We start from the raw sequence: 25,169 nt of genomic DNA, 5'->3' as shown, positions 1-25,169 counted from the left end.
ACAGTAGTGTAGATGTTTTGCCGCGAGGACAACTGTATTGGTTTAGGGAAATGCTTCCTGGATTACTTGGAAATGTGTTTCCATATCTGCTAAAGATTTCCCTATCCGGAAAACACAGTTGTAAAAAGGTTACAGAAAGCTACGGTATTTTGTATCCACTAAATGGGATTTATGCAGTGTGTTTCTGTGCATGTGTCTTTATTTGGCAGTCTTATTAGATCATGCAGCAATGATATGCCCTTCAGGCCTCGAGTGAAATGACTGTGCTTTGTGTCTCTGATGTGCTTTTGCCGTGCCCGCTGGAACTGAGCTATTCCTGTCAACCCTTTTTGTAATTTCCTCCCACCTAGACGGATTTATCATCAAGAAAGTGGCTCCATTCACATCCCAGAGCTATCAGTTGTTCCGATTGGTGGTAATCAATTTTCCCTTCGAATAAGCCTCCTTCTTTGTGACGCTTCTTGAACATTTCTTTTTGAGATTGAGATTGAGAAGCAGGATTGACTTGCATCTCTGCCTTCGGGAACGCTGATCTCGCCCCCTACAGTAGGATCAATTGTCTGTCTGATTGTGACCCTTGATCCAGAGGGTCTTATCTTTTACGCTTGATTTGTAGCACCTCTTCTCTGCTAATGGTTCTACAAACTGCTCCCTGCAGCCATATTGAACCCCTTCTTACATGCAGCTCTCTGCACGTACTGCTGCATTTTTATCCCCTTTAGCATTTAGTAATGCCTTCAATGTGAGGGTGTTATATTGTATCTTCTTTAAGCGAAGAAACCTCTTGAGGGCTCAACTTGAAAAGTCAAGCGTGGGTTTATGGCTCCAATCAGAATGGGAAACTGGGAAAAATTTGCATTCTCAGAAATCTCCAGACATCAAGAGGACTTCAGTCCATGGCTCTGTAAAGTTGACCAAATTCACATACCAGCACTTTTTAAGCTGAATAATTACCATATTAATTATGGTTAGTTCAGCTTGGTTTCTAAAAAACTAAGCTGAACTTAACATATTGTTTCAGAGTTTTGGGGTATTTTTAAATGAACCTGGGAGAGGTAATAAGGCATCATCTGTAATATAATGTAATCTGTAATCATCTGTATCATCATAAGGCACCATCTGTCCTCTGCTTTTGGGAAATGAGACAAACAAACGTCATTGGTTATTTGACAGATGAGATGCACACTCAGTGGAATGTCAAGAGGAAATAAGGAGGTTGGGGAAAGGAAAGGTTGCCAGATGAAAGGACTTTGATCCCTGGAAAATACCCTCCGTTCAGTGGCAGATGTCATCAAGCACCTGGAGCTGTCCTCCCTGCCTCTGAGGCTGCGAGTATAAAGTGACACTTAATCGGTCCAGGAAATAAACACAAACTTCGTGGGAAGACGTCAGTGTCAGGGAGAGAGCTGCTTATTTGAAAGAACAAAGTCTGCACTCGTAAACAGAAGCCTTTTGTTTACCGCTATCAGGAGGAGAAAATGTTATTCAGGGGATTATATAACGCAGCGGATATATTCAATTAATCTGACAACACAGCTGAGTGGTCTCTGCACTTATTGGAAATCCTGTCATGTTCAGTGACAGTCTGATCTGAAGCTACATTTGGTTGTAAATGAGCTTCATAAACCATGCTGCATGAAATGTATACTAATGTGCTTAAAATATGCAGTGTTATAGTGTAGATCATGTTTCTATTGTTCTCTCCGCTACATATGGCAAGTATTACAGAAATAGATGTGTTGAAAAAGAAAAGAAACAGCTGTTCTCAAGATTGCTTATTGTTAAATGCTCACATGAAATAAGAAACTAATATTTCAAGGTGCAGTGTTTCTAAGTGCCGCTCTGCTTCACACACAAAGCAAGTGTAATGTTGGCGTGAAACTAGCTCTTTAACAAAACACCATTTCAGCAGCAACCCTTGGGAAGCGGTGACATTAGCATGAATTAATCACTTGTATGCAAATCAGCCTTTGAAAGCAGCAATCACACCAGTGTTTTTCTTTTGTTAGCCAGGCTGTAACATCGGCAGACGCTGTTGAACATCTGATTATTATATTGTGTGATGATGTTGATTGGCAGATTTGCTGCTCCTGGAAAAATAAAGGCAGGTGATTGTGAAGCAGTTTTGCTGTAGCCCAAAATAGAATAGTAACACCATTTTCAGAAGCAAAGCAGAATGAAGTATGTGTAAACCTGAAATAATTTCTGATAATAAATCGCTTTTTATTGGGGAATTTATAAACCAACTAAATAATTACTACATTATAAAAATATATAGTGTTTTAAGTTTGTAGTATGGGAAAGAATAAGATATAAAACAGATCCAACATTTCCTATAATGCAACCTCAGAGCATCTGCCTCAGCTCCTGTAAAGCGAACTTCTCTTAAAACCCACACCTTCTGTTGTCTTGAGTGTAGATAAACTATGGCCTTCAAATTAACTCTCCAAAGTAAAGATAGAAACTGCATATCTGCAACTCATCGGCAAAGAGAAGTGAAGAAGCTTGTGTGAATGAACCGAAGCTGGACTGTAGTCGGTTGATTAGCTGTAAATGTGTCTGCGGCAGATCCTATTCTAGATCCTGGTGGTCCCTCCTAGGATTAATACTAAGACCACCGTGACTGTAAGCTATGAGGCAAGCAGAGGAAGAGAAGTGGCAGGAGAGGAAGATGCAAAGAACAATGGGTGCAGGTCCTGCCAGGATGCATGATGGACCATGTCATTGAGCCCAGGGAGGGGTTTGCTTATAAAGCGTATAATTATTACTCCTGACTTCAGTTATTATTTTAATTAAGCTATATATATATATATTTTTTTTTTTAATCACACAACTACTCATAAGGATAAGGATGGGAAAATTCAACTGGGGTTCCTCCCTTCTCTACAACTCCACAGAATGCCTTTATTTTTTTACATCTTTCAACTTATGATTTAGTTTTTACGGCTAGATTTGGTTGTGTCTCTTAGCACTGTTTTTTGCGTCATCAGGCAGCTGTTTTCATTTTTAAAAAACACTGCACGTTACCTGCTCAGCATCAGACAGCTGACATTCAAAATTACAGTAATCCAAAGAACATAATGGAGCAATTAACTGGACATTTCCCTGAGGAGCTGGTGGAGACCAAAAATAGAGAAAGAAAAGTAAGTATTAGACTTACTTACATTCATCAGGTGACCTAAAAGACAACTAAATCTATGCTAATGTTGCATTGCATCTGCTGGATGTGTAAATAGGCAACTGTTAGCTAAACATCTGACCAAATAACTTTAAAATGTTATATTTCAATGTTGTTTTCACAGCTCATTTCTGCTGCCACTGAAGCCCACACAAAGTTTTAGCAAGTTTAACCAGACTTTTTTCCAAAGCCAAACGGACCGCATTAATTGATTTAATGCAGCCAAATAATTGCTGTGCTGAGATGTCGATGAGCAAGTCTTTCATTGCTGCATTTTCTTGTTTCTGAAAGTCAAAATACTTTTTCGATTAAATAATGGTTTGTGCTTTAGAAGAAATATAAAAAAACATGAGGGATGTACTGTAGATTACACAACAAAACGTTTCCAGACTTGTTTCAGACAAATCGTTGGTAAGGGTTCAGTAAGTAGACCGCACTGAGATTGGTCCATTCCATCAATCTCTATTAATAAATAAAAAATTGAGCTGAATCAAAAAACAGCATTTTGAAACTACTATGATGCCAACGTTAGGCTCATCAAGGGACATTACAGAAATGGAAAAACCCGGTTCACGATGAGATTTTACCTCACAGTAAAAATAAAACACATTATACCAAGATGCATGGGCACACCTAAGGTTGTTAACCACAGTTAAATTATTAGCTGTTAGAGTTGAAAAGTGTCTGCGAGCGCTCCAACCTGTTCCATGCAGTCATAAAGAGAGAAACAGTAAGACGGCTCCCATTAGTCTGCCTGGCAAATACTGAAAAACACCAATTTGCAAAAGATCTTCAAGAGCTTGAATAGAGTCAATACCAGTAATACCAGAAACATTATAGGCTAATTTATCTGGGTGAACCCTAGACTATGACAAGATTATATCAACCAGAGTTTTGTTTCACTGCTATTCATGTTTCCTATCCTAATTAATCCAACCAATCTCTGTCTCCCCTATGTGTGCCTCTTCAGTTTTTAGCATATGAAGTGTGTAGGCTGTCATTGTGTTATAGAGATCAGGTATAAATCAGCTGTTTACACAGGGCCAGGAAGAATCTTTTTATTACAGGCGGCTTGTTTTGAACAGCGGGAACACTGGGGAACACAATGCTCTCCGTCGTCAGCGCCTCCAACCATATTCCTTCCACTTCACTGGTGAAGGAGGTGCTTGAACTTGAATGCTGAAGGCAATATAGCTTCTTTAGGGTGAGCTGCAGCAAAACATCTATATTGTCCACTTTATAGGGGTTAAGTGATCGTTCACATTTTAGAGAATCGTACGGCTTAAAGGTCCCCTATTATACTGTTTTTCATCAATATATTATAGGTTTCAGATATATACAAAAGATGTCTCTGAAGTGTTTGGCTAAAAAAACAAAACATATCATGCATTGTAGTATCCCATAATCCCCTCTGTTTGAGCCCTGTTTCAAAAGTGCTGATTCTCTGTGTGTTACTTTAGATGAAAATAAGGAGCCACTCCCCACGCCCCTCTGAGAGATATCTGGTTACAAAGAACACAATGGTGCTCTAGGAGGTGATTCAGGTGATAAGGTGGGGGACGTTACCTTTGTTGGTTATTGGCTAATGGTTACACAACCTAAAAAAACCTTATGACATCACAAAGTGGCCAAAATCTGATCAGCTAATTTTCAGACTTTTTTCTGATTTTTATATAAATGGATCAGGACAGCAAGGGAGAGGGTATTTTTTCCTGAAACTTTCAGAATATCTTTACACAGAGGGGACATATGTTTATGTATAAAAGACAGGGAAAAGTGGATTTTGCATAATAGGTGACCTTTAAGAATGCACAACATGTAGCTAGGAAGATTGTGTTTGCAATTAAATATGCTGAAGATGGACCACATAATGCTAGAGGAGATAACGGTCCAATCAATCCAGACGATGAAAGCTTTGTGTATTCAGATGCATCTTAATTTGTTTACTCATCATGCAGATTCATTTCCCTGTCATAATCTGTTTCATCTTCCACCGGTCATCCATAAACATATCCGTGGGTTGTTGATGCTCAAGACAGTAAATCAGCCTTCTGCGATCCTTCACTCTAACAGGGAACAGGACACTGAAATGTTTGCTTATAACTAAATAAGCCCTTTGTCTTGGGCTTTTACAAAGAAAATCAACATAGACTGCATGGATTTCAAATCAATTATTCAAGCATTAATAAACAAAAACACTGACTGATGGACAATAAGTGTTATTGTTTTAAGTAAGGGCTGAGGCATTGCAAACTAATTGACTGAGAGGCTATTTGATGTGCACTTTAAATCAAGGCCTCATTTGGTTTGACAGAAAAGCAAAAGCAATTAAACATCTACTGAATTAAAAAGCAATAAATGCAGAAATGTGGCAAATGAGTTAAGAATATCTGACGGCAAAATAGGGGGTTTATTTTTGTACATCTTGTCTAAAGACATGCTATGCTTCCGCTGAGTTGGATCCTATGGATAAATATGATAGATACAAATATGCTCTAGAAAAAAAACACTGAATATGAAAAACAGTAAATCACAAACTCTTTTTTTGGTCAGCATTATAGTGCTCCTTTTCGACATGTTTTGTAAATAATTGTTATACGTTGAGTTTGTGCATACCATGAACGGAACAAATCAAAATGAAATAGTGAGGCTCATCCCTTCATAGCAATGTTGTAAATGTTGTTCTCTTGAATAAATGTTTATTATGTTATTTATTACTTTTTATTTTACAACATGTATTCTGGTACATCATTTTTTTCATTTCGGAGTCATGAGTAACTATTCTAGCAACTTGTAAACTAATAATAGCTCATATTTAATTGGTTAGGGACTGTACAATAATACTTTATTAAGAGGTTTTAAAACAAGGAGGATTATAAGTGTAGATGTTTGGGCAGGGCAGGGAGATTTTTGGTTAACAAATACCATTCTTTAATTATTAATCTTTAAAATATGAACATACTTTTAGATATTTGGGGAGGGGTGTTGCAGTTGTTTTGTCTAAGTCAATGGGAGCACCCAAATAGAGTATTTTTTAATACTGTGAGGGGTATTCCATTTTAGAAATGTGATCATAATGTAAAACCCCCTACCCACATTAAAACTATTAGACAATCCCTTAAATATATTAACAATCCCCCCACACCCATTTTCATTGTCATCAATTGTTTAATTAACCAAACACAATTATAATGTTTCTTCTACCAAATCATTATTTCTATTTTCATCAAATTAGCCAATCTACTCCACAATCTGTAATCCTTCCCATACTGTCGACTGTTCCAGGATCATAGGTCTGACTTGAAAAAACAATTATCCTCTGTGAAATAAAAGAACCATTAGTCTCTAACTTTTACTTTAAACCACCATATGTGATGTTACATGAAGCTTAACGATCATAAATCCTTCCATTTTCTGTTATTGTGCTTTTCTTAAAGTAACGTTTTATTAGTTCTGTGTCTCGTCTGGTTGGTTACATTTACAGTAAAACGTGGAGCAGGCCTGAGGTTCACAGACGGATTAGATGAAAATATGATGTGTCACCAAAGCGGGAACCTGTTTAATGTTTAAAGGATGTCCTAGCTGATTAATCTGTTGGATCTGCCCGGAGAGAAAGCCATGAAAATGTAGCCGGAAAGGGGGGGAAAGGAGGCAGCTGGAGAGAGAAAGAGGGGAGAGCGTTTAAAGAGGGATGTTGTAGAAGAAAAAGGAGGGGAGGGCGGAGGTCAGAGCACAGACGGGAGGGGGGGTGGATGCGAGAGATGAGATGAGGTGATAGGAGAAATAGATTACAGGAGCAGAAGATATATGGAAGTGAAAAGACAAAAGAAGCCTGGAACAAAAAGAAATGCAGAGAAAGTAGGAATCGGGTGAGGAGGGGGAGGTCAATAATACATGTGAGGGTACAGCAGAGCTTGTTCTTTTGCAGACATTGTAAAGACTGATATTCTGTTTATTTTTAGGTAGATAAAAATGCCAGAGAAACTAAATAAATTGAGCTGCAGAGCTTTCACCGATTGCACTGTTTACCCGGTTTCACCTCAGCATAAAATATGCTCTCCACATGAGCTTGGCACCGTAAAGTTATTTGACTCTTTTTAACAAAGATTTGCATAAAGATATTGAATGTGTGTGTGTTGAGGAAGACGTACGGTTTAAATCACTGCAGAAATGTAATAATACTTTAGACGTTGGCAATATAATATAATAATATAACATTATATTGCCAACGTCTAAAGTATTATTACATCAGCATGAGATGATAAATGTGGAGTGTGTCATATATTGCACTCTACTGTTTAAACAATGGTCGCTTTCCTTTTAATCAACCTGATTTTCTATTAGTCCATTGTTCGCAATGTTGCATACCATTGAGCACGGAAATTAATTTTTATATGATTTTTCCCATCAGTATGATTAAGTACTTTGATTTGTCCTAGTACAAAATTAGTAAGGCATTCCCATTTGCTATTGAATACTTGATAGTAGAGACAATTTATTTATATCACGTCCTCCCATTAACATAAAGGCCTATATATTCTTTTTTAAATTATTTTTAATCGTGTTAAAAAGTGTTTTTACATTTTTCTCGGATTTCCTTTAACAAATTCAATGAACAAAGATAACAATCGTCAGTATGCAATATTTTCACTTTTCCTCAAGTAAACACTTTAATAGCCCTTATTTTAAATCATTAAATCAAATCATTATCCTAAAAATAAATAGAGTTTTTTACCCTCTTGAGCCAGAGAACAAGCAGCCTGGAACAACTTAAAGAAAATGCTAATGCACTTTCTCTAAGGATTCAGAAAATGTGGGTACTCAAAGGCGACGTTTTTTGGATTGGCCACTAACTTTCATAAGAATGAATGGGTTTCGTCTCCAATGCCGTATCCAGTTCTCTTAATGCATCAATGGTACATGCTTCATGTCTGGACATGAATATTCCTCCCAGAAGGCTCTATCCAGTGCAATGGATGCTTTCCCGGGTGTCAGCACTGAATGGGAGGTGTGATTATGGATGTGTTGCTGTAGAGTTGTTAGACCCTAACCCTGTCATAGTAGAGAGACTCCTTTTAACATAAGTTGTAGATCAAGTAGCTTGTAGATCATTGAGCATATTTTGCTCTTTATATGACAGCTTTCTGCGTAAGATCCACAGTTTTTCCATTTGTCAAACTAATCCACTTGAGCTTGCATTGTAATCCGGCGAATTTGTCGTTGCTCTGGGAGTGGGCCGCCAAATCACGTCTGCGTGGCTGCAGCCTTCAGCCTGAGTGATGGGCTCCGAAGTGGTGAGACGGTAAGGGAGGTGGAGGGGAAGGGGGTTATTTAGGTGCTGCATCCTCAATCATTGATGTGATGTCAGCACAAATCTGTGTTGTCACCGCGCTTGGGCTGCTCACTGCGAGAAAGAGAAGAGACGGGTGGCTCCGTCTGCTGCTGTTAGAGTGATGTAACCACGTCTAAAAGAGAAGGAGAGGAAGGATGAGGAGGAAAGTAAGAGCTGGGAGAGAAGAGACAGCATCAGACCAAGGGCAAAACACATGAATAATAACAATGATAAAATCAGGACAATGTTATCCAATTGTATAGATATTCTGGGAACAACAAAAGAAGCCCAAGGCGATATGTCCATTCGAATGACATGTATAAGTCCTCCGCAAAAACATATTTCAAAGTTTTTTGCATTACTTAAAGTTCAAATTTAGTTTGTGTTAAAATGATAGGTTTTGCATTTGACAACCAAATAGAATAGAGAATATGGAGGCAGGTGAAAGGTGGATTGTACAAAGAAATCATTTCAATAATTTTGAATGACCATCACAAATCCATTTTGTACCTTTACAAAGTACTCCAGGAAAAAAAAGCTTTTCAAACTGAAAGAACGTCGGTTCAAGGGCACACTTTCACAAGCACATCTAAAACAGAAACCATTCTTTCACAGTCAGTGCTCATTTATAGTCAAAAACACACACTTATTAACATGTCTTTGTTTCCCAAGTGGTTTAGTATCCAAGCAGTAATTAATGTTGCAAAAGCAGTCTCTTTTTAAATCCCCCATTACAACAGATTTACTTTTTACTTGATCCTCAATCAACTTGATGCTGAGCAGCATTCCTGGAGAGTGCTTCATTCACATATACTATGCAGTGCACTCATTCTGTTAAGTGTTTTCCCTTGTCTTCTCCATATGGGGTCTTGTCTCTTTAATAAGCTACACATGCTTCAAGCCTTACTGATCGTATCGCATTGGACCTAATGGCCCACAAAAATGCCGTCGGGACTTTGTCTGGAGAGGTATGAAGAACTAATGGGTGAGGCAGAAAGACTTACATCTCCTTGCTGCAAATATAGCTCGTAGGTTGGGGTAAACTGTCTCCTGTGCAGTGATATTCAAATGAGGAACTTTCTGATGCCAAATGTATTATTGATGGACTGAGAGTGTGTTATAATGTTCCAGGGATTAATGGTGGCAATAAAATTAAAATCCCAATTCCTTCCCCAATTCAACCAAAGAGACACAATTCCCATACCGTAGATTTTTTAATGTCACCTGTTTAACTTCACATATGAATGACGTGCCAGTGATTGCACTTTTCAAATGTGTTCCGATGAAGGTTTTCTGAAATGTGCATGATTCCTGTCATCACCAGCAGATGTGTTTTTTTAGACAAAACCTGCATAGCTGTTTCCCCCATGCGCCCAGTCGTCATGCTAACCTTGTTAGAGTTTGGTGTGCAGGTAGCAGACGCAGATACAGATGCTGAGGCAGCGAGAACATTTAATGGTTTCATTGAAATGGCAGGCATGGATTTGAGAAGACAGGCAGGACAAAAAGACAAGGTAATGGCAAACGGATCTAAATGAACAAAAGGACTGGGCTAAGACATGTGATGGACTTATGTGGTGGTTAATCATCGAAAACTAATCACAACGGTGCAGAAAATAACAAAATGGCGGAAAAGCACAGAAATGCAGGAAGTAATGTGAGCCAGAATAACAAAAATAAACCAAGAAATCCTTGAATGAACTAATGAATGAAGAACAAAGGAGAATATGGATCAGGACATGATAAAACTATGCGAGCCATCTGCTGACTTGATCTATTTAGTGTATAGACATCAGACAATCTTCTCATCTAACACTAAGCGCCCTTTATCCCCCTAGTGATATCTAGGAAAACGTTAAATTAAAGGCTCAAATTGATGTAATTTGTGCCGAATGTCTTGATGTGTCTCTACTCGAAACGTGTCTCTTTCAGAATATCCCACTTTGAGACAAATCTACTCGCTCATGCACACCCAGAGGTCATAATTGACTCGTGCGATTTCAAAGCTCTGGCATGATGATAGTTTGTATAGATCTTCTCTTCCTAGAAGGCATTTTGGGATCCATTTTTCCATCTTCTTCCTTCTGTTATCGCCTCGTCTCTGAATGGTGTTTTTCTTTGTGTTTCTTCTCTGCCTCTTTTCAAATAAGAGATGTGGCTGTGTGCTTGGCTTTCCAGCTTGTTGGATCCACATTATAGTCTTTTGTTAAACAGGAAATACTTTTTGGGCTGAAAAGATGGAGTCTTCAATTCAGTCTGGAATGAGATTGAGGTGGAAATGCACTTAAATTGACAATAAAAAGATGTTGGTGAATTCTAGAGCTCAAACAATTCAGCACAGCCGTCAGGAAATGACGGTTATCCAAGGTGATTTTTTCAGATTGTTTAGTTTTTTACTTCAAGTCATATGTTACACTTACAGAGAAACAAAGAAAAGCCACACATCCTCATAGCTTATGAGCTTGAACCAGGTATTGTTTGATATTCCTGTGAAAAATGACACAAAAAATGCAGCCAATTAATTTCCTGTCCATAACCTATAGATTAACACTTCAATCTAGACTTCACTTGAATGTATGCAAATGAGATAGTGGGTATATATATTAGGATGTAGGACAGCGAATTAGAAGTGGTTTTCTACAGATGATATCTGGGTCCAGCATAAATGATAATAATATTAATCATAATTTGTACTATCAATAACGAATAAGAAATGTGTGGGAAATTCAAGGGTTCTCTGGTTAGCAGTCAGCACTCCTAGCCTAAATTCTTGGCAGATGCAGTTTCAGTTTTATTTGTCATCCCAATTCTAAGTAGCCTACCATCAGTGTTTGTCTTAAAGCCAACACTAACAGGCCTACTATCCATCAACCTTTCACGGTGACTTATAGGATGTCTATCTGCTAAAAAGCCTGCCCCATGGTTCCTCTGTGGGGTGTGGAAAACAACTTCTAGGTTGTCCTAACTGTTCAAACTGTGGAGAGATGAGCTTCCAACGGAGACTCTTTGAGCCAACGCAAATAGAACCGATGTGAATTTTAATCTCACATGCACTCAGTTTCTAAACTGGCAGATCTGCTGCTGCCGTCCTGCAAAAGTGGAGTCTCAGCTGGAGATGATTAATGACTATCAACTATTTTGGTCTTTCTGTCTTTCTTCTTCCTCTTTTGCTCACACAATATAATGTTACTCTTTTGTGACGCTTTACATATCAACGGGGTACACTTTCTCCCCGTCTCTCAAATACAAACACTCACATAATGGAGAAATGCAAAAAGCCGTTAACTGCGGTGCCTCTGCTGCAGTGTTTTGCATTTTTTAGATTAAGGATTGCTGATTCTGTTTTCTCCAGAGAACATAATCCCGATTTGAAACAGCCATCTGTTTGTTCATTCAGTCACTTTCACGGTAGACGACTTGTTTTCTGTTTGTAACTTGCTGTTCTTTTCTTTCTCTCTAGGGACTCGCCTGTGAGAGGACGATATGAAGGTAGCGGGCTCCCTTTGGATCCTTTGGTTTGTCCTTGTGGTAAGCTCTTATTTTTGCATTCAAGGAGTGCTGTAAGTCAAACATACTATTATTTTCCCGCCTATTATGTATGCTGCACACGTGTGTTTAAACATAGCATTCCATTTTCATTAAATGGACATGTAATATGTTGAGGTCTAGTGGTTTTCTTTCTCAGCAAAAAATCTCATGATTAATTTTCACTTACCATTAATAATTATTAATTATAGTTAAAGCTCTGCTTGTTCATTACAAACTTGAATGACCCCAAAGAAAGAATATGTGATTTTTGACTGCACGTGTCTGCATGTTCTTATATTTGCATGTTCTTATATCTGCTCTATGCAGATAAAACACAGCTGATATTTGCATTTTCCCTGTATTTAAAGATGGTTTGTATATTTACATAATATTGAAATGTTTGTAATGCACTTATATCTAATTTTGAATATGTAGTGGGTTTATAATTTTGGATTGTGTTGTATTGTACTTCTGGGACTTTCTTCAAGAAATGTATTGCAAGGCATCAGAAACGGCATCGGCATAACCTCCATGCAACCGAAGAGGAAGCATTCACAGGCTTCATAAATGCTCCATGTGCCTATTAAAAAGTGTACAGTGTGGCATAATTCCCCACACTATCAACATGGTCAAAACAGTGCACTTCAGTCATGCAAGCCACATGACAACATTCAATAAAACATGCCTCAACAAATACATCTTCCGATTAACCTAACCATGTAAAAAATGAAGGCTACAATGACTTTAGACCTCTGCCAACTGATGTCAACGGCGGCCCTAAAATATACTTTTAAAAAGGAGAAGCTAACGGTTGTACAATGCATGTAACACATTAAGATAAACTAAAATGTGCCTTCTTGTTACAGCCAATTTGTTTATTTTTTAATAGGTTAGGATATTCTACATTCCGATATACAGTATCTGATCTGGTGAAAACATCTTGAAATAGTTAGAGAATTTAAAAACGTAACACCGAAAGTTTGATCTGTACCCTTCAAAATAAAAGTCTCTGCCAAATCCACATTTATAGTTTTTTGCTATGCCCCTTTCATACAAATATAACCAAATCAAAGACAGTTGTTGACGTTCCTGCGATAATACGCTACAGTCCCACACATAGAACATTAAGCATTACCTGAATCCTGAATGTAATGTCAGGGTATTGAGGGTTGGAGTAGGAATTGATGTGTTGTGCCCACCAAATGTGCGGTCTTAATCTGAGTCGCTTGCCAACGAAATGTAATGAGCTTTAAGGGTTGATTCATATTAACACGGGGCATAGAGTGTTTGAGAAATTACATCAATGGGTTTAATAGGGGTGTTGCAATCATCAGTCAAATATGTTAACAGAAACGTAATATTTCACACTTTGGCACCATGTTATTTAATTCAAAAAAGATACTGATCTGCCTAATGAAGGGTTGCTGAAGGGTTGATAATTAAATAAATCACACTTCCAAATGTGTTTTTGATGGACTTGCGGTTCTCTTTACAAATCACAGCACACCTATTTGCTTAATGAGGTTTCTGTATTAAATGGAAGTTTCAACACCATGGCTGGAGTCTAGATGTTGGAAAGCTCAGAGATTATATTTGTCTTGTCTCTGACAGGCTGAAGCTTTTACTGCTGAGGTATTTATCATGAATTAATGTCCCTTATGGAAAAAACGGTTGTTCCACTATCCCTCGGTGTCGGTGTGAAGTTTGAATTTCCTTTGCTGTTCAGCATCAAACTTGACATTGAGGTCCAGAATAGTATCCCTGCCAATGGTGTATGCCTGATATACCTGTGCTGTTCTGCTTTATGTTTCTGTACTTTCTCTTATGATTGCTCTTGTCATATGTTGATTTAAGAAGAAACGTGAAATGTAACAGGTGAGAAGAGTCTTTAGAGTACATCTTTCTTTTCTCATCTGTTGATATTGGTGGTGGCCTGGTGGTCGTATGTATGACGTCATTTACTTCAGTGTTTGGAGTGACATCATATGTACGGCTGCTAAACTGCTACATGGGACATCGGCATTCTCACAAAAGTCACTGTATCTGTGTTTTGCCTTTTTACAAGCCTTTTTCAGACAGGTAAGAATTTTATTTTGGTTTTACGGGAATTCCATTTGCCTGCTAAAAGACACAAGGGGAACAAGGTTTGTATTTTAATGTGACAAAACTGTGGAAAAATGTGGAGACAATCCGACATGCAAAGTCTGAAAATACCTTCAATAATTCAGAAAATGCAAGTGCATGAGCCTGGTTCTCTGAGAGGCTTACATTTAAAAGATTTGCGAGATAAGTCAGACCAAAATGGGCTTTTTATCCTTCAGTGAGAAGCATTATCAAAATCAGCATTTCACACTCAAAGATTCTTCCTTTTTAATGCAACATGCAAATATTAACAATAGAGCAGAGATAAGTTTAATTTGAAGGAAATCAGATTCTTAACAGATCTTCCAAACACACTTTAATTGGTTACATGCATCGTGTAGATAAATCCTCATCAGAACAGCTTTGAAGAAGCTTCAAACACTTTACATGCTTATTCCTTCATTTAATGTTATCTTTAGAAAGGGTGCATGTCTAAGCTTGATAAGACTGGGAATCTTTAGAAATATAGCCAACATCATCAAAAATAATATTTATGCTTAAGCTTTTACAGTCAATGCATTTAGATCAAAGCAGCAATCACACAACAAACTCACTAACAAGTCCCTATCTACACAGCATACTGTTTTCCAAGTCAAACATGTTTCCCCCCCTTTCTTCTCACCCCTCGTGTTGTCTCCACAGCGCAGGGTGGCAGGAGTTGCTGAGTCAATCTCAGACCCATCACTCAGGCCTGGGCTGAGCTTGACAGATGGACAGGACCAGGCGGTGAGCCAGGGTCAATATAAATGTCTTAAGCTGTCCAACCGAGACCAGCAAGAGAACAGAACCGGTGAGGCCCGAATCATTTAAGTCCTCTTGAGGCCAAATTGATTACCTGTAGGAGAGCATCCCAGGTGTAATAATGTTGTAAGTCGGTGGATGAGAGCAGATTACTGTTGTTATTCTTGTTAAAGGTAATGGTAGTGTTGCGTTAGAGTTTCGTCTTACAGCATTTAGAGTGGAAGCTGTAGCTGTAGAGAACTTATGTTACAACAAAAGACAGAAAATATGTGTTGGTAATAACCCACTCAGTGCATTTTCTCTTCTTTTTCTATTTCCTTTCAAGGTACGTTCTGTGGGCATATGTGGGATGGCTCTTTATGCTGGGATGAGACTCCAGCTGGGACGTCAGTAACACAAAACTGTCCAGATCACCTTGACCCGACTGGTAAGAAGAGATGTTCACTTCTGGCAACATTAGAAAACAAGACTCTTGAACTTTGGTTTTAATGTCAGCAGGAAACAGAGGAAACGATCAAATCTTCTGTGTGATGGAGGTCATGGGGCTGATTGTATGAACAGAGCTCCAATGGCCAGCATGGGGCTTGAAGACTCTTGGACGATTCAATTTTGTATGTGTGCCGGTCAACAGAAAGTTTTTAGGCTGAGCCCTGAATTTTAAGCTTTTGTTCGTCAGCTGTGAGCCTGCAAGCTGACTGGGAATGTCCAATGAATGCCCTCTCCAAGCAGAAGCTGTCTTACTTCTAAGAATCTTTATATTATTTCTGCTTCCTTTCTACCAAATCTAACCGCATTATAATGTCAGTGTCCCTGACTAAAGTGCATAAAGTAATTGCAATTTCCGCATCATGTCCTCAGCAGATATGATTTATGTTAGACAGTATAGATTTTAAAAGGAAGGTTTTTTTAAAAATAAATCCTTATAAAAGTATTAACTATCCAAATTAATTGATTCACTCAGATAACACATGGCAATACAAACAACACTTTCAGTAGGCTACATCTCTCAATAACTGATTCATTCAAATTTCTTGCCAACTGTTCGATTTTACAAGATTGCAATTGAACACAACATCATACCTTAAAATGTGCCCAATCCTAATTGTTTGAGCTTGAACGCATCATAGTCTAACTCAATGTTGTTAGCTTTTAGCATAAACTAGCTCCGATGTTGCTCCGAATTTCCGACAGTGATTTATTTGTCAAGACTAAAGTCTCCCGTTTTTTTTAGTCTTGACAAATAAATCACTGTGGCTCTGTATTCTTCAATGCAGGAAGACTAAACAATGGGTGCAGAGGAAAGGTTGTATACTATATTTATGAACTGGATGCAAGGTAATTCATTAGTCCATTGTGTTCTATCAATCAGAATAAATTGAAACAGATTTATTCATATTGAAATTGACTGTGGGACTGCAGGATGAACATTTGTTGCATTGTGAGGAATGCATGGCCCAATAATGTCTAGTTTGAGAAATCCACAGTGCAGTCATGTCTGATTTAGGAGATGCAATATAATGGAGGGGAGGGGGGTGAGGAAAAGGACAAAGAGGACTGAAGGGTACATGGAGAGAAACTTAAAAAAAAAAAGAAAAGGATTACAAAAAAAGTAAGAGTCAGAGAGATAGATGGGGAGAGATAATGTGAATGAGAAGTGTTTTTGTAGGCTCATAAAGGATCTTCCCAAAATGCCTGTGACGTTAAGTGTCCCCTTGTGGCTGCTTATTTGAAAACTGATGGTGCTGATATGAGGCTTCTGGGAGAGACGTACAGTTGGAAGAGGATGCTGAACAGTTGATGAGCTGTCGGAGATGACTAGGCTGAGGCTGCTGTTGTCAGGACGATGTGATCTCATTCAGACCTATACTACATGTGGTTTCAAGCCGGAGCCGAGACTTGAGAATTTGACAGAAAAAGAGGGAATTTTTTCTGTTTGACATAACGTTTGATGATGGGTGCCATGTTACATTAATCACATTCAGCGTCCAATTTATGTGTTGGATTGATGCTGGAGAAAAAGACAGAACAAAGAAAATAAGAGGTTCTCTGCTGGACATGAACATCAAACAGAAGCAATCATTTGCTTTTTAATAAGGTAAAGCTTTTAGGTGAATCATCAATGGAGTGTTCAATTGTGAAGTCATTGCATGTTATTCTTTTTTTACAGAAAAAGTGACCAAATATTGTGCCGAATTTGGTAACTGGGTCGAGACTGCGTCCAATTGTCAACCAGCTTCAAAGAGCAAATTGGAGGTATTTTGCTCTTCGCTTTAAGTAATATAAGAATGAGATGGTGCTATCTTTAGCTGCTCTGTGCTCTCATTATCACACTGAACTATCTTCATATTTCTTAGAGGAAAGTTCCCCATTTCTTATTGGATGCGCCTGGAGAGCCGACCACAGAGTCCACAGCGCTTAATGCAGAAAAAGGCAGTGTTGTGGAAAAAATGATCCTTGAGAATGAAAAGAAATGCTCAGAGAAAATGAAGCAAGATCCGCCTTATAACAAATCAGGTAGCTATTAAGTGTAACTCTAATTTCACGCTGGACAAACTTATGAACAAATGGCCTGTAACGTTTTTTGCTGGTTTTTCAGGCCTGCACTGCAGTCGTAACTGGGATGGCTGGCTGTGTTGGGAGGACGCTGCAGCAGGAACCCACGCTTCACAAAACTGCCCCAATTATTTTGGTGACTTTGACCCCACAGGTGGGCGGAGAGACTTTGCTGCTCTGTTGCTATCTTGTTACCCTGGCAAGACAAATTCACATTTAATTATATGTTGACAGTAATTCAAGAAATTAGATTTAATCACGTAATTGTGTTTTCCAGAAAAGGTAACAAAGTTCTGTGCCGAGGACGGTCGGTGGTTCCACCATCCTGAGTCCAGCATGACCAACTATACACTCTGTACCACCAACCACGAAAAGAGACTGAGGGTAAAGTATTGTTGACAAAATAAACTTTCTGTTGTGTATTTATTGTTCAAATTATGCATAAAACCTCAATGCTGCTTGTTCTTTCTGCAAATTCAGGGCATGTAGTCTTTTCTGCAATTACAGAATAATGGAATATAACAATTTGGCACGACAATCGTATGAGTGGCCTCCAAAGATGTAGTAAACAGGATGAGCACAGTGTTCTCCTGTAACAAAGGGCCACAGTTTTGAAGTGTTATGACAACATAATGCTACTTGTGCTATTGCTCCTCCTCAAAATAAATATAGGTAGCACTCCACTTCTGAAATGTTTTCTTATAATTATAGAACTGTCTTGTCTTGCTTTACCTACTGAGATTGAATTTGATAGCAGTAAAGATCTCTCTCTGCGTTCTTTGAAACATTATTGCAGTTTCATTTCAAGTCTGACCCAGACCTTAGACTAAAAACGAGTATTTCTCATCAGGAATCAAATCTCCCTTTCTCAAATTGTCATATTATGCAATGTTGTAAAAAAATGTTGTTATTGTTTACAGAAACTGAAGATGCTTGAGTACGAATACAAATGCCTCCGGAAAATAAATCGAGACCCACCTTATGACAAGTCAGGTACTAAAACTGTCCAATGAGTCTCACTGTTATTTGGTTGTAAATCCATGTGATATTACCGTGATGAGAATTTTGGGAAAAAGCAGCCAGGAAACATTTTTCATTACGGTTTTGTGTTTTCTCTGTCGATGCTTCAGGTTCGCACTGCAGTCGTAACTGGGACGGCTGGCTGTGTTGGGACGACACTCCAGCGGGAACATACGCCTCTCAGAACTGCCCCGATTACCTGTTTGACTTTGACCACACAGGTGAGCAGTATGTCTAAATAATTCATCCCTTTTTCTACCACATTGTCCTGTTCTTTGTTAAGAAGATCGACTGTAAACCGTTCATTTGTCCACTAGAGTTCAAATTAAGGATTTCTGATTCTGAAATTGCTTTGATGATTATAAAGTAAATCTAATGGGACTAACGTTTATGGCTACTCAGATTCATAGAAAAGTGGAAATGTATAGAAATGTTTAACATTAGTATATTTATCACGTTATTTTCCTTCTTAGAAAAGGCTAGTAAGTACTGTGGAGAAGACGGCCTGTGGTTTCATCATCCAGAGAGCAATAAGACTTGGACAAATGATACTCTCTGTGCTGTCAACACTAAGGATCGGTTGAAGGTAATGTATCCTGATTTACTGTAATAACTACTCAATGCTTCCAATACATACCGTACAGATTCTTCAAAGAGATTCTCAGTAATTCAGTTTATACTTCTGTGGTTTTTCTGCATTTCATAGCCTGAAAGGAAGATGACTGAGAGTCTAAAAATAAATAATTCCATTTATTGTGTCTCTCTTAGTGGAACTCCATATGATTTCACTTCATCAATAAATTAGAGATTGAAAAGAAACAAAATAGTAAATCATGTTTTGCTCGGCTGTAAGGGTGTTAGAAAATATGAATGTAGTTCTGCGTTGGTTATGTGATTCTGTATTGATCGTCAGAGTTTGCGGGCATATTTCTTTCTTTCTTCTCAAAAGAGAAACAGGATAAGCATATTTTTGCAATTAAATGCAACTTTTCTTTAATTGTCTGTCATGTTTTCTTTCCCATAGCCACTGTTTGGTCCTGATTGATATTGACTTTGTGTTTGTGTGTCTGTCTAAAAGGCAGCCGCACAACTCTCAGGGGAAACTGAGGTACTGACTGCTGAAGAGGCCACAGTCGGCCCCATGGTTAACCCAGAGGAACAGGAAGTTGTGAGAAAGAAGATCCTCGACAGCCAGTACAACTGCATCGAGAGAATGCGTCGAGATGCACCTTATAACAAATCAGGTAGAGATATGATCTACTGGGACTCATCAGGCCATCTGTAACCTCTGTGGTCGTCTCACTCTCTTTGTTGCTGTCACAGCTCAGCACTGCAGTCGTAACTGGGACGGCTGGCTGTGCTGGGGCGACAGTCCAGTGGCAACATACGCCTCGCAGAACTGCCCCAATTATTTCGTGGACTTTGACCCGACAGGTGAGCCGCACGACTCCAGAGACGCTGATTTAAAGGTCCTCTGATGCAGGAGGGATTCACCTCTGACACTGTTGACTGTTTTTCAAGAAGTACTAAATATGAATTGCTAAGACGATGAATTATTCACCAAGGCTGACAGAACCTGAATATATGGACACTGTGAAGACATTTGGAGAATATGCATTAATTCCTTAATTGTAACTTACAGAAAAGGCCACTAAATACTGTGGGGAGGACGGGCAGTGGTTCCGCCACCCGGATACCAACAGGACTTGGTCCAACTACACACTCTGCAACGAAAACACCAACGCAAAGTTGAAGGTAATATATCTAAGATGCTATCATAGATGGTGATGACAGTGTGATGGGTCAGCATACTCTTTCCTTTACTTTTGCATGGAGTCGTCTGGTATTTGGAGCGTGGGCAGATGATATATAGTCTGACGTAGTTGCCCATAAATATTGCTGCAGAGACCAATATTAACAGGCTTTCTATTTCCAAAAGACATTACTCTCCTGTACTAAGCTCCACAGAAATATTTAGAGATGACAAGTTACATGCAGGCCCTCCGTCCTTCAGGCTTTATAGTCATAAAACAGAGGATTCTAACTACAAATTAGCATTATTAACAACCCTCTTATCACCAGGCTGCTGTACTAAGCCACTAACAACGTTTCCCACATGGAAACCAGATCAGGAAACCACACAGCGTACGCCAGTGTTGTGCTGGAAGAGACATCATCAACTTTATGTGTTACTACCCACATGCCTTTTGATCAACACTGCAATTCATTTTACAGAATACTTTTACAATTTAGTCTGCTATATCTTATGGCAGGTGATTACAGAACATGATCAAACCATACTGTTGTAGGAGGTTAGTTTAATGTGTTTGTTAAAAGCTATTTTAATTGATAAAATTATTATACTTTTACTGACTTTACAAACAATTAAAATACATGTATTAATGTTTAATGTGTATTATAAATGCTGTAATTCCTGTTACATTTACAGTTAAGACACATTTCTATCAATTGTGCACAAATACCCACTATTCATAATATAAGATAGATCATTACAATTATTAATTAAAATCAGATTTAATAATCAGTGAAGGTGATTTGGTGTTACCATATTTTTTGATATTTTGATATAATGTAAAGTATTTCTCTACAAGTTTGAATGGAAAAAGCACACTGTGCCAAATTTCACTTTTGCAAGTTTACATTTTCCTTTTTGGAAACGTTTCCATATTTTAGTCTGTTGATTTGGCATCTTATTGACAACAAGTTTGCCAACTCCGCCAAAACTCCGCCCTGCTATCCCATCTGCAAAAGAGAAAACGATTGCAAAAAACAACAACAAAAAACAAAAGAACTGCAGGAAACCGTGTCTCCATCCAGGCAGTGGACTTTGCAGCTGTCCTGGCAAACCTGGGAGAAAGACTCAAAGTCTGCTGATCGATCAGAAACACAGATCAGCCGCTCCATCTGTTGCCACAGAAACCCGAGCTTTGCTGCCTCAGCCTCGCAGCTTTAGGAAACCTCTTAAACAAACAGCCTCAGCACTAAAACCCCAAAGAAAAATAAGGCAAAAATAAACCGTGCACGATTTTCTGATAAGACTGAGTCGATGCCAACTTAAACTCTTAATTCCTTTTTTCACGAGCAAGGGCCACACCATGAACTGAGATGTGAGCACAGCGTTATAGTTGAATTCCTTGCAGCACTCTTAACACTTTTCTCTGAAGAACAAAACAAAGATGTCGATTTTTGTGTAAAAATGCACATTATTTATGCTTTTTTATTTGATTTGGGTCTTCCATAAGCACAAAAGAAAACACCATGTGACACTTCAAAAACTTCATATTTCTTCTGCAAATCTTATTTTTCTCCAATAGAAATGCTTCAAAGTTTCTCTAACTTGTCTTTTCTCTTATTTTACAGTCAGCGTACATCCTGTTCTACATGGCAATTGTGGGTCACGCTCTCTCCATAGCCTCCCTGCTCATCTCTCTGTCCATCTTCTTCTACTTCAGGTAATCAGTTCAATTATTATTCAGCTGTAATTTCTGGTCTGATGATGCATATCTTGATGTGAATTCAGGATGGTTGTGCTGAGATTGAAAGCTGATTACATTACATGTTACCATTTGTTTTCATCATTGGCTGATTAATAGATGGTGGCTTTGCTCTTAAAGGTTGAGTCATCACAGTCACTATAATCAAAGGACCAGACAGACACACAGATGGTGTTCAGATTTTAAGACCAGTCTCATCCAACCATTTCATTACTCACCATGGTCAGTCGTTTAGTCTCAATCTTATTTGCAGTCAGTGAAATCTCCTTTTATGCTTTTGTCCGCAACAGCAGTTTTTTTTTTGTAAAACTTGCCCAAGAGCCACAAAGAAGATCTGTCAGTGTTAATGAGTTTTGATTCCACATTTTGTCATATAATCAAAAGGGCTGATTGTTTATTCCCTCGTTGAGATGCTCTGGGGCAAGTAACATCTAAAAGATTGTAAGATCTAAAACTGTTAAAAATAAATTAGTGCAGTGTTAAATTAAAACTGAAGACTAATTAGAAAATTATTACTTTCTCAGCTGCTGCCAATGCAAACTATTGACCTGAAAATACTCCTACTGCTTCACTGAGTGTAATTTATACGCAATTTAAGGGGTGCTAATTTCATGCCAACTTGGTTTCCTTGTGCTGCACATTTATTTCATGGATATTTAGGATTTAAAACTGGAGAGCTGTGAAGTCCGTTGAATGTGTCGGCGGTGTGATTTTATTACAAACATGTGCACCTGAGTGCATTGCTCATTAGGGTTGTTCATCCCGATGAACTGCTTAATCCCAGAGCGGGAAAAGTGCACAATTAAAGGAGATACTGCAATTGAAATTCACTTAAGGAAGAGTTCAAAGCGCGTATAGCAAAGGAAGGTATTATATTTAGTTAATGTATGTGAATATTCATTTGTAGGTGATGAAGCCTGAGGAAAGAGTTAGCAGACATCGTTAAAACTTTATAATTTATCTTTAGGAAGGAATGAGCTTAATAAGCATGTGTAATGATGCAGAAAGGTTCATAGCTACGGATAACTGTGAAGAAACCTGAATACGCAGAAAATTAGTTTTATGTTCTGTAACAATATTTGGAAACGTTTCTTCGTTGGCCCTGTTGTTCATGAATTCTGCAATTGTAAAGGGAGCTGTTATCCAGAACCGATCTTGTAAGAGACCCTCAGTGTGCTACAGTTTAATACACACTCGTAAATCTAGCGGCCATGTTTAGGGCAGGTGCATTGTTGCAAAACCGCATGACCCTCTAAGAGTCAAACTCTTAACTCAGCTACACAAAAATACGACGGGACATTCACAACTCATCAAGATCTAAGTGCCGACCAATTAATAACTCAACGGAGTAACAGAGATGTTGGCTTTGAAATTACTTTATCTTTAACCAAGTCTCACACTATTTATAGCCAAAACACTTTAAATATTGGAGGCTTAATGTTGTATTAGACCCAGATGTGAAGCTTACAGTGGTATGCAATAGTGTACAGCTGCACTACGCTGTTATTTACAACTTTACATCAACACTGTCTGGATTCCCAGATAAAAATATTCAAGCTTGCTGGGGAAAAACCTACGTGGTTAAACAGCCATCCCCGAAGATGTTGATCTGTGACGGTGCAAAAAAGCGCTGCCATTAGAATTCAGCCCGTGTTTTGACATCTCTTTCTAGATAAAAACCACTTGTATACAAGCATTCAAAAGCTTCTGCATTTCTTTTTATGCCTGTAGCCACAGTTAGACTGTTTTTTGTGTCGGAGATAGCAGCTGCCTCTGCAGACTGAGACGGTGAAAATGTGTTTTTGTGTATTCGGTTTGATCCTGGCTTGAGAGAATGCGCTGCTCTTCTTGTTTTTCACGAGTCTCTGGGGTTTTTATGGCTCAACAAAGATAAAATTCTCCATTGCCAATAAAAGGATATGACTTCTTAAACTGTGGAGGACATTTTTATAGGAGGCTATATTCTACAAAAATATATTTGGTGTATGGTTTCATTCAGCTTTAAACACCCTCTGACCTGCAGTTCATTTAATGGCCTTAAATAAACCATTACACACAATAAACCTACTGGATAGAAATTAATTGTAATGATTTTCATTAGAATAGATATTTCACTTTGCCTTTCAAGCATTTCATTATGTGGCCAGCAAAGGTAATGAGGACTACCCTCGGGATCCATTATACATTATTTAACTGTGTTTATAGCTTGTACAGTACAGAGCATTTAGAGGCAATCCAATTCATTATAATCAGGGATTTATGATACCAACCACAAAGACTTCTGAAATGAAAGATCCCAATTATATAACAGACTGTAGCAACATATTAAAACCTCATTAAATCATTAGGCTATTAGCCTGCTGATCACTTTTCCTCCTGGTTACGGTAACATTTGTAGCAAGTGTTTTGTCAGTGTCAGAAAGGATTGTTTTCCATATTTGAAAATGCTATTTCTTAAGATTACCTCATCATTTAATGGTATGTTAGGCTTCAAAATAAATTGTTTCTTTTCACACAGGAGCCTGAGCTGCCAAAGGATCACCCTGCATAAGAACCTCTTCTGCTCCTATGTGTTCAATTCAGCCCTCACCATCATCTCCCTCGTAGCTGTGGTCAATAATCCTGAAGTTGTTGCCAGAAACCCGGTGAGTAGCCTCTTTCACCACCAGGACAACCACTAATCTTACTTTAAGAACTTCGATATATCCAAAGTGGGGTTGGAACTCTTATTATACATCCATGGTTGGAAACTAACACAATGTATCTGTCAGACTAGCTACATGCTAACATGTTTACAACATCAATGCTAACAGGTTTGTTTACTGTGCAGGCCACACCACCTTAGTTTAGCATGTTGCTATGCTAAAATGTGTTAGTTTTAACAAAAGCCAAATAAAGTTGGACCTTATCTCATCAAAGGGAATCTCACTAGTTTAACAGTTATTTAATACATTATTTGTTTAAAGGTCCCATGTCATGACCATTTCTACTGATCATATTATTAATTCTATTGTTGAGGTCTGCTAGAATAGATTTATATTGTGCAATTTTCCAAACTCACATTGGTTTCTCATACAGCATCTCTGTATAGTATGTGTATTCACTCTGTCCTAAACGGCTTTTTGGAGCACCTACAGTGTAAGCGCGCCACAGTTTCGCC

The 25,169-nt window shown here is 38.4% G+C and overlaps 1 protein-coding gene across 1 annotated transcript in view; it reads left to right on the top strand.

Annotated features, from left to right (window-relative positions):
* calcr (calcitonin receptor) overlaps nucleotides 1-25,169 on the top strand; it is a 52,261-nt gene that overhangs the window by 13,441 nt on the left and 13,651 nt on the right. Inside the window, exons 2-16 of the mRNA XM_010774656.1 lie at nucleotides 11,971-12,038; nucleotides 14,823-14,970; nucleotides 15,247-15,348; nucleotides 17,089-17,174; nucleotides 17,276-17,435; nucleotides 17,518-17,628; nucleotides 17,752-17,858; nucleotides 18,395-18,467; nucleotides 18,605-18,715; nucleotides 18,968-19,080; nucleotides 19,573-19,738; nucleotides 19,818-19,928; nucleotides 20,137-20,249; nucleotides 21,876-21,967; nucleotides 24,528-24,654. Coding sequence (XP_010772958.1) covers nucleotides 11,994-12,038; nucleotides 14,823-14,970; nucleotides 15,247-15,348; nucleotides 17,089-17,174; nucleotides 17,276-17,435; nucleotides 17,518-17,628; nucleotides 17,752-17,858; nucleotides 18,395-18,467; nucleotides 18,605-18,715; nucleotides 18,968-19,080; nucleotides 19,573-19,738; nucleotides 19,818-19,928; nucleotides 20,137-20,249; nucleotides 21,876-21,967; nucleotides 24,528-24,654 — 1,665 coding nt within the window. The 5' untranslated portion in view covers nucleotides 11,971-11,993. The remainder of the gene's footprint in view (nucleotides 1-11,970; nucleotides 12,039-14,822; nucleotides 14,971-15,246; nucleotides 15,349-17,088; nucleotides 17,175-17,275; nucleotides 17,436-17,517; nucleotides 17,629-17,751; nucleotides 17,859-18,394; nucleotides 18,468-18,604; nucleotides 18,716-18,967; nucleotides 19,081-19,572; nucleotides 19,739-19,817; nucleotides 19,929-20,136; nucleotides 20,250-21,875; nucleotides 21,968-24,527; nucleotides 24,655-25,169) is intronic.

The sequence above is a fragment of the Notothenia coriiceps genome, unplaced genomic scaffold (genome assembly GCF_000735185.1).
Source record: "Notothenia coriiceps isolate Sejong01 unplaced genomic scaffold, NC01 NC01_scaffold00014294, whole genome shotgun sequence".
In the NCBI taxonomy this organism is placed as follows: Eukaryota; Metazoa; Chordata; class Actinopteri; order Perciformes; family Nototheniidae; genus Notothenia; species Notothenia coriiceps.
This window is presented reverse-complemented; position numbering and strand designations above follow the sequence as displayed.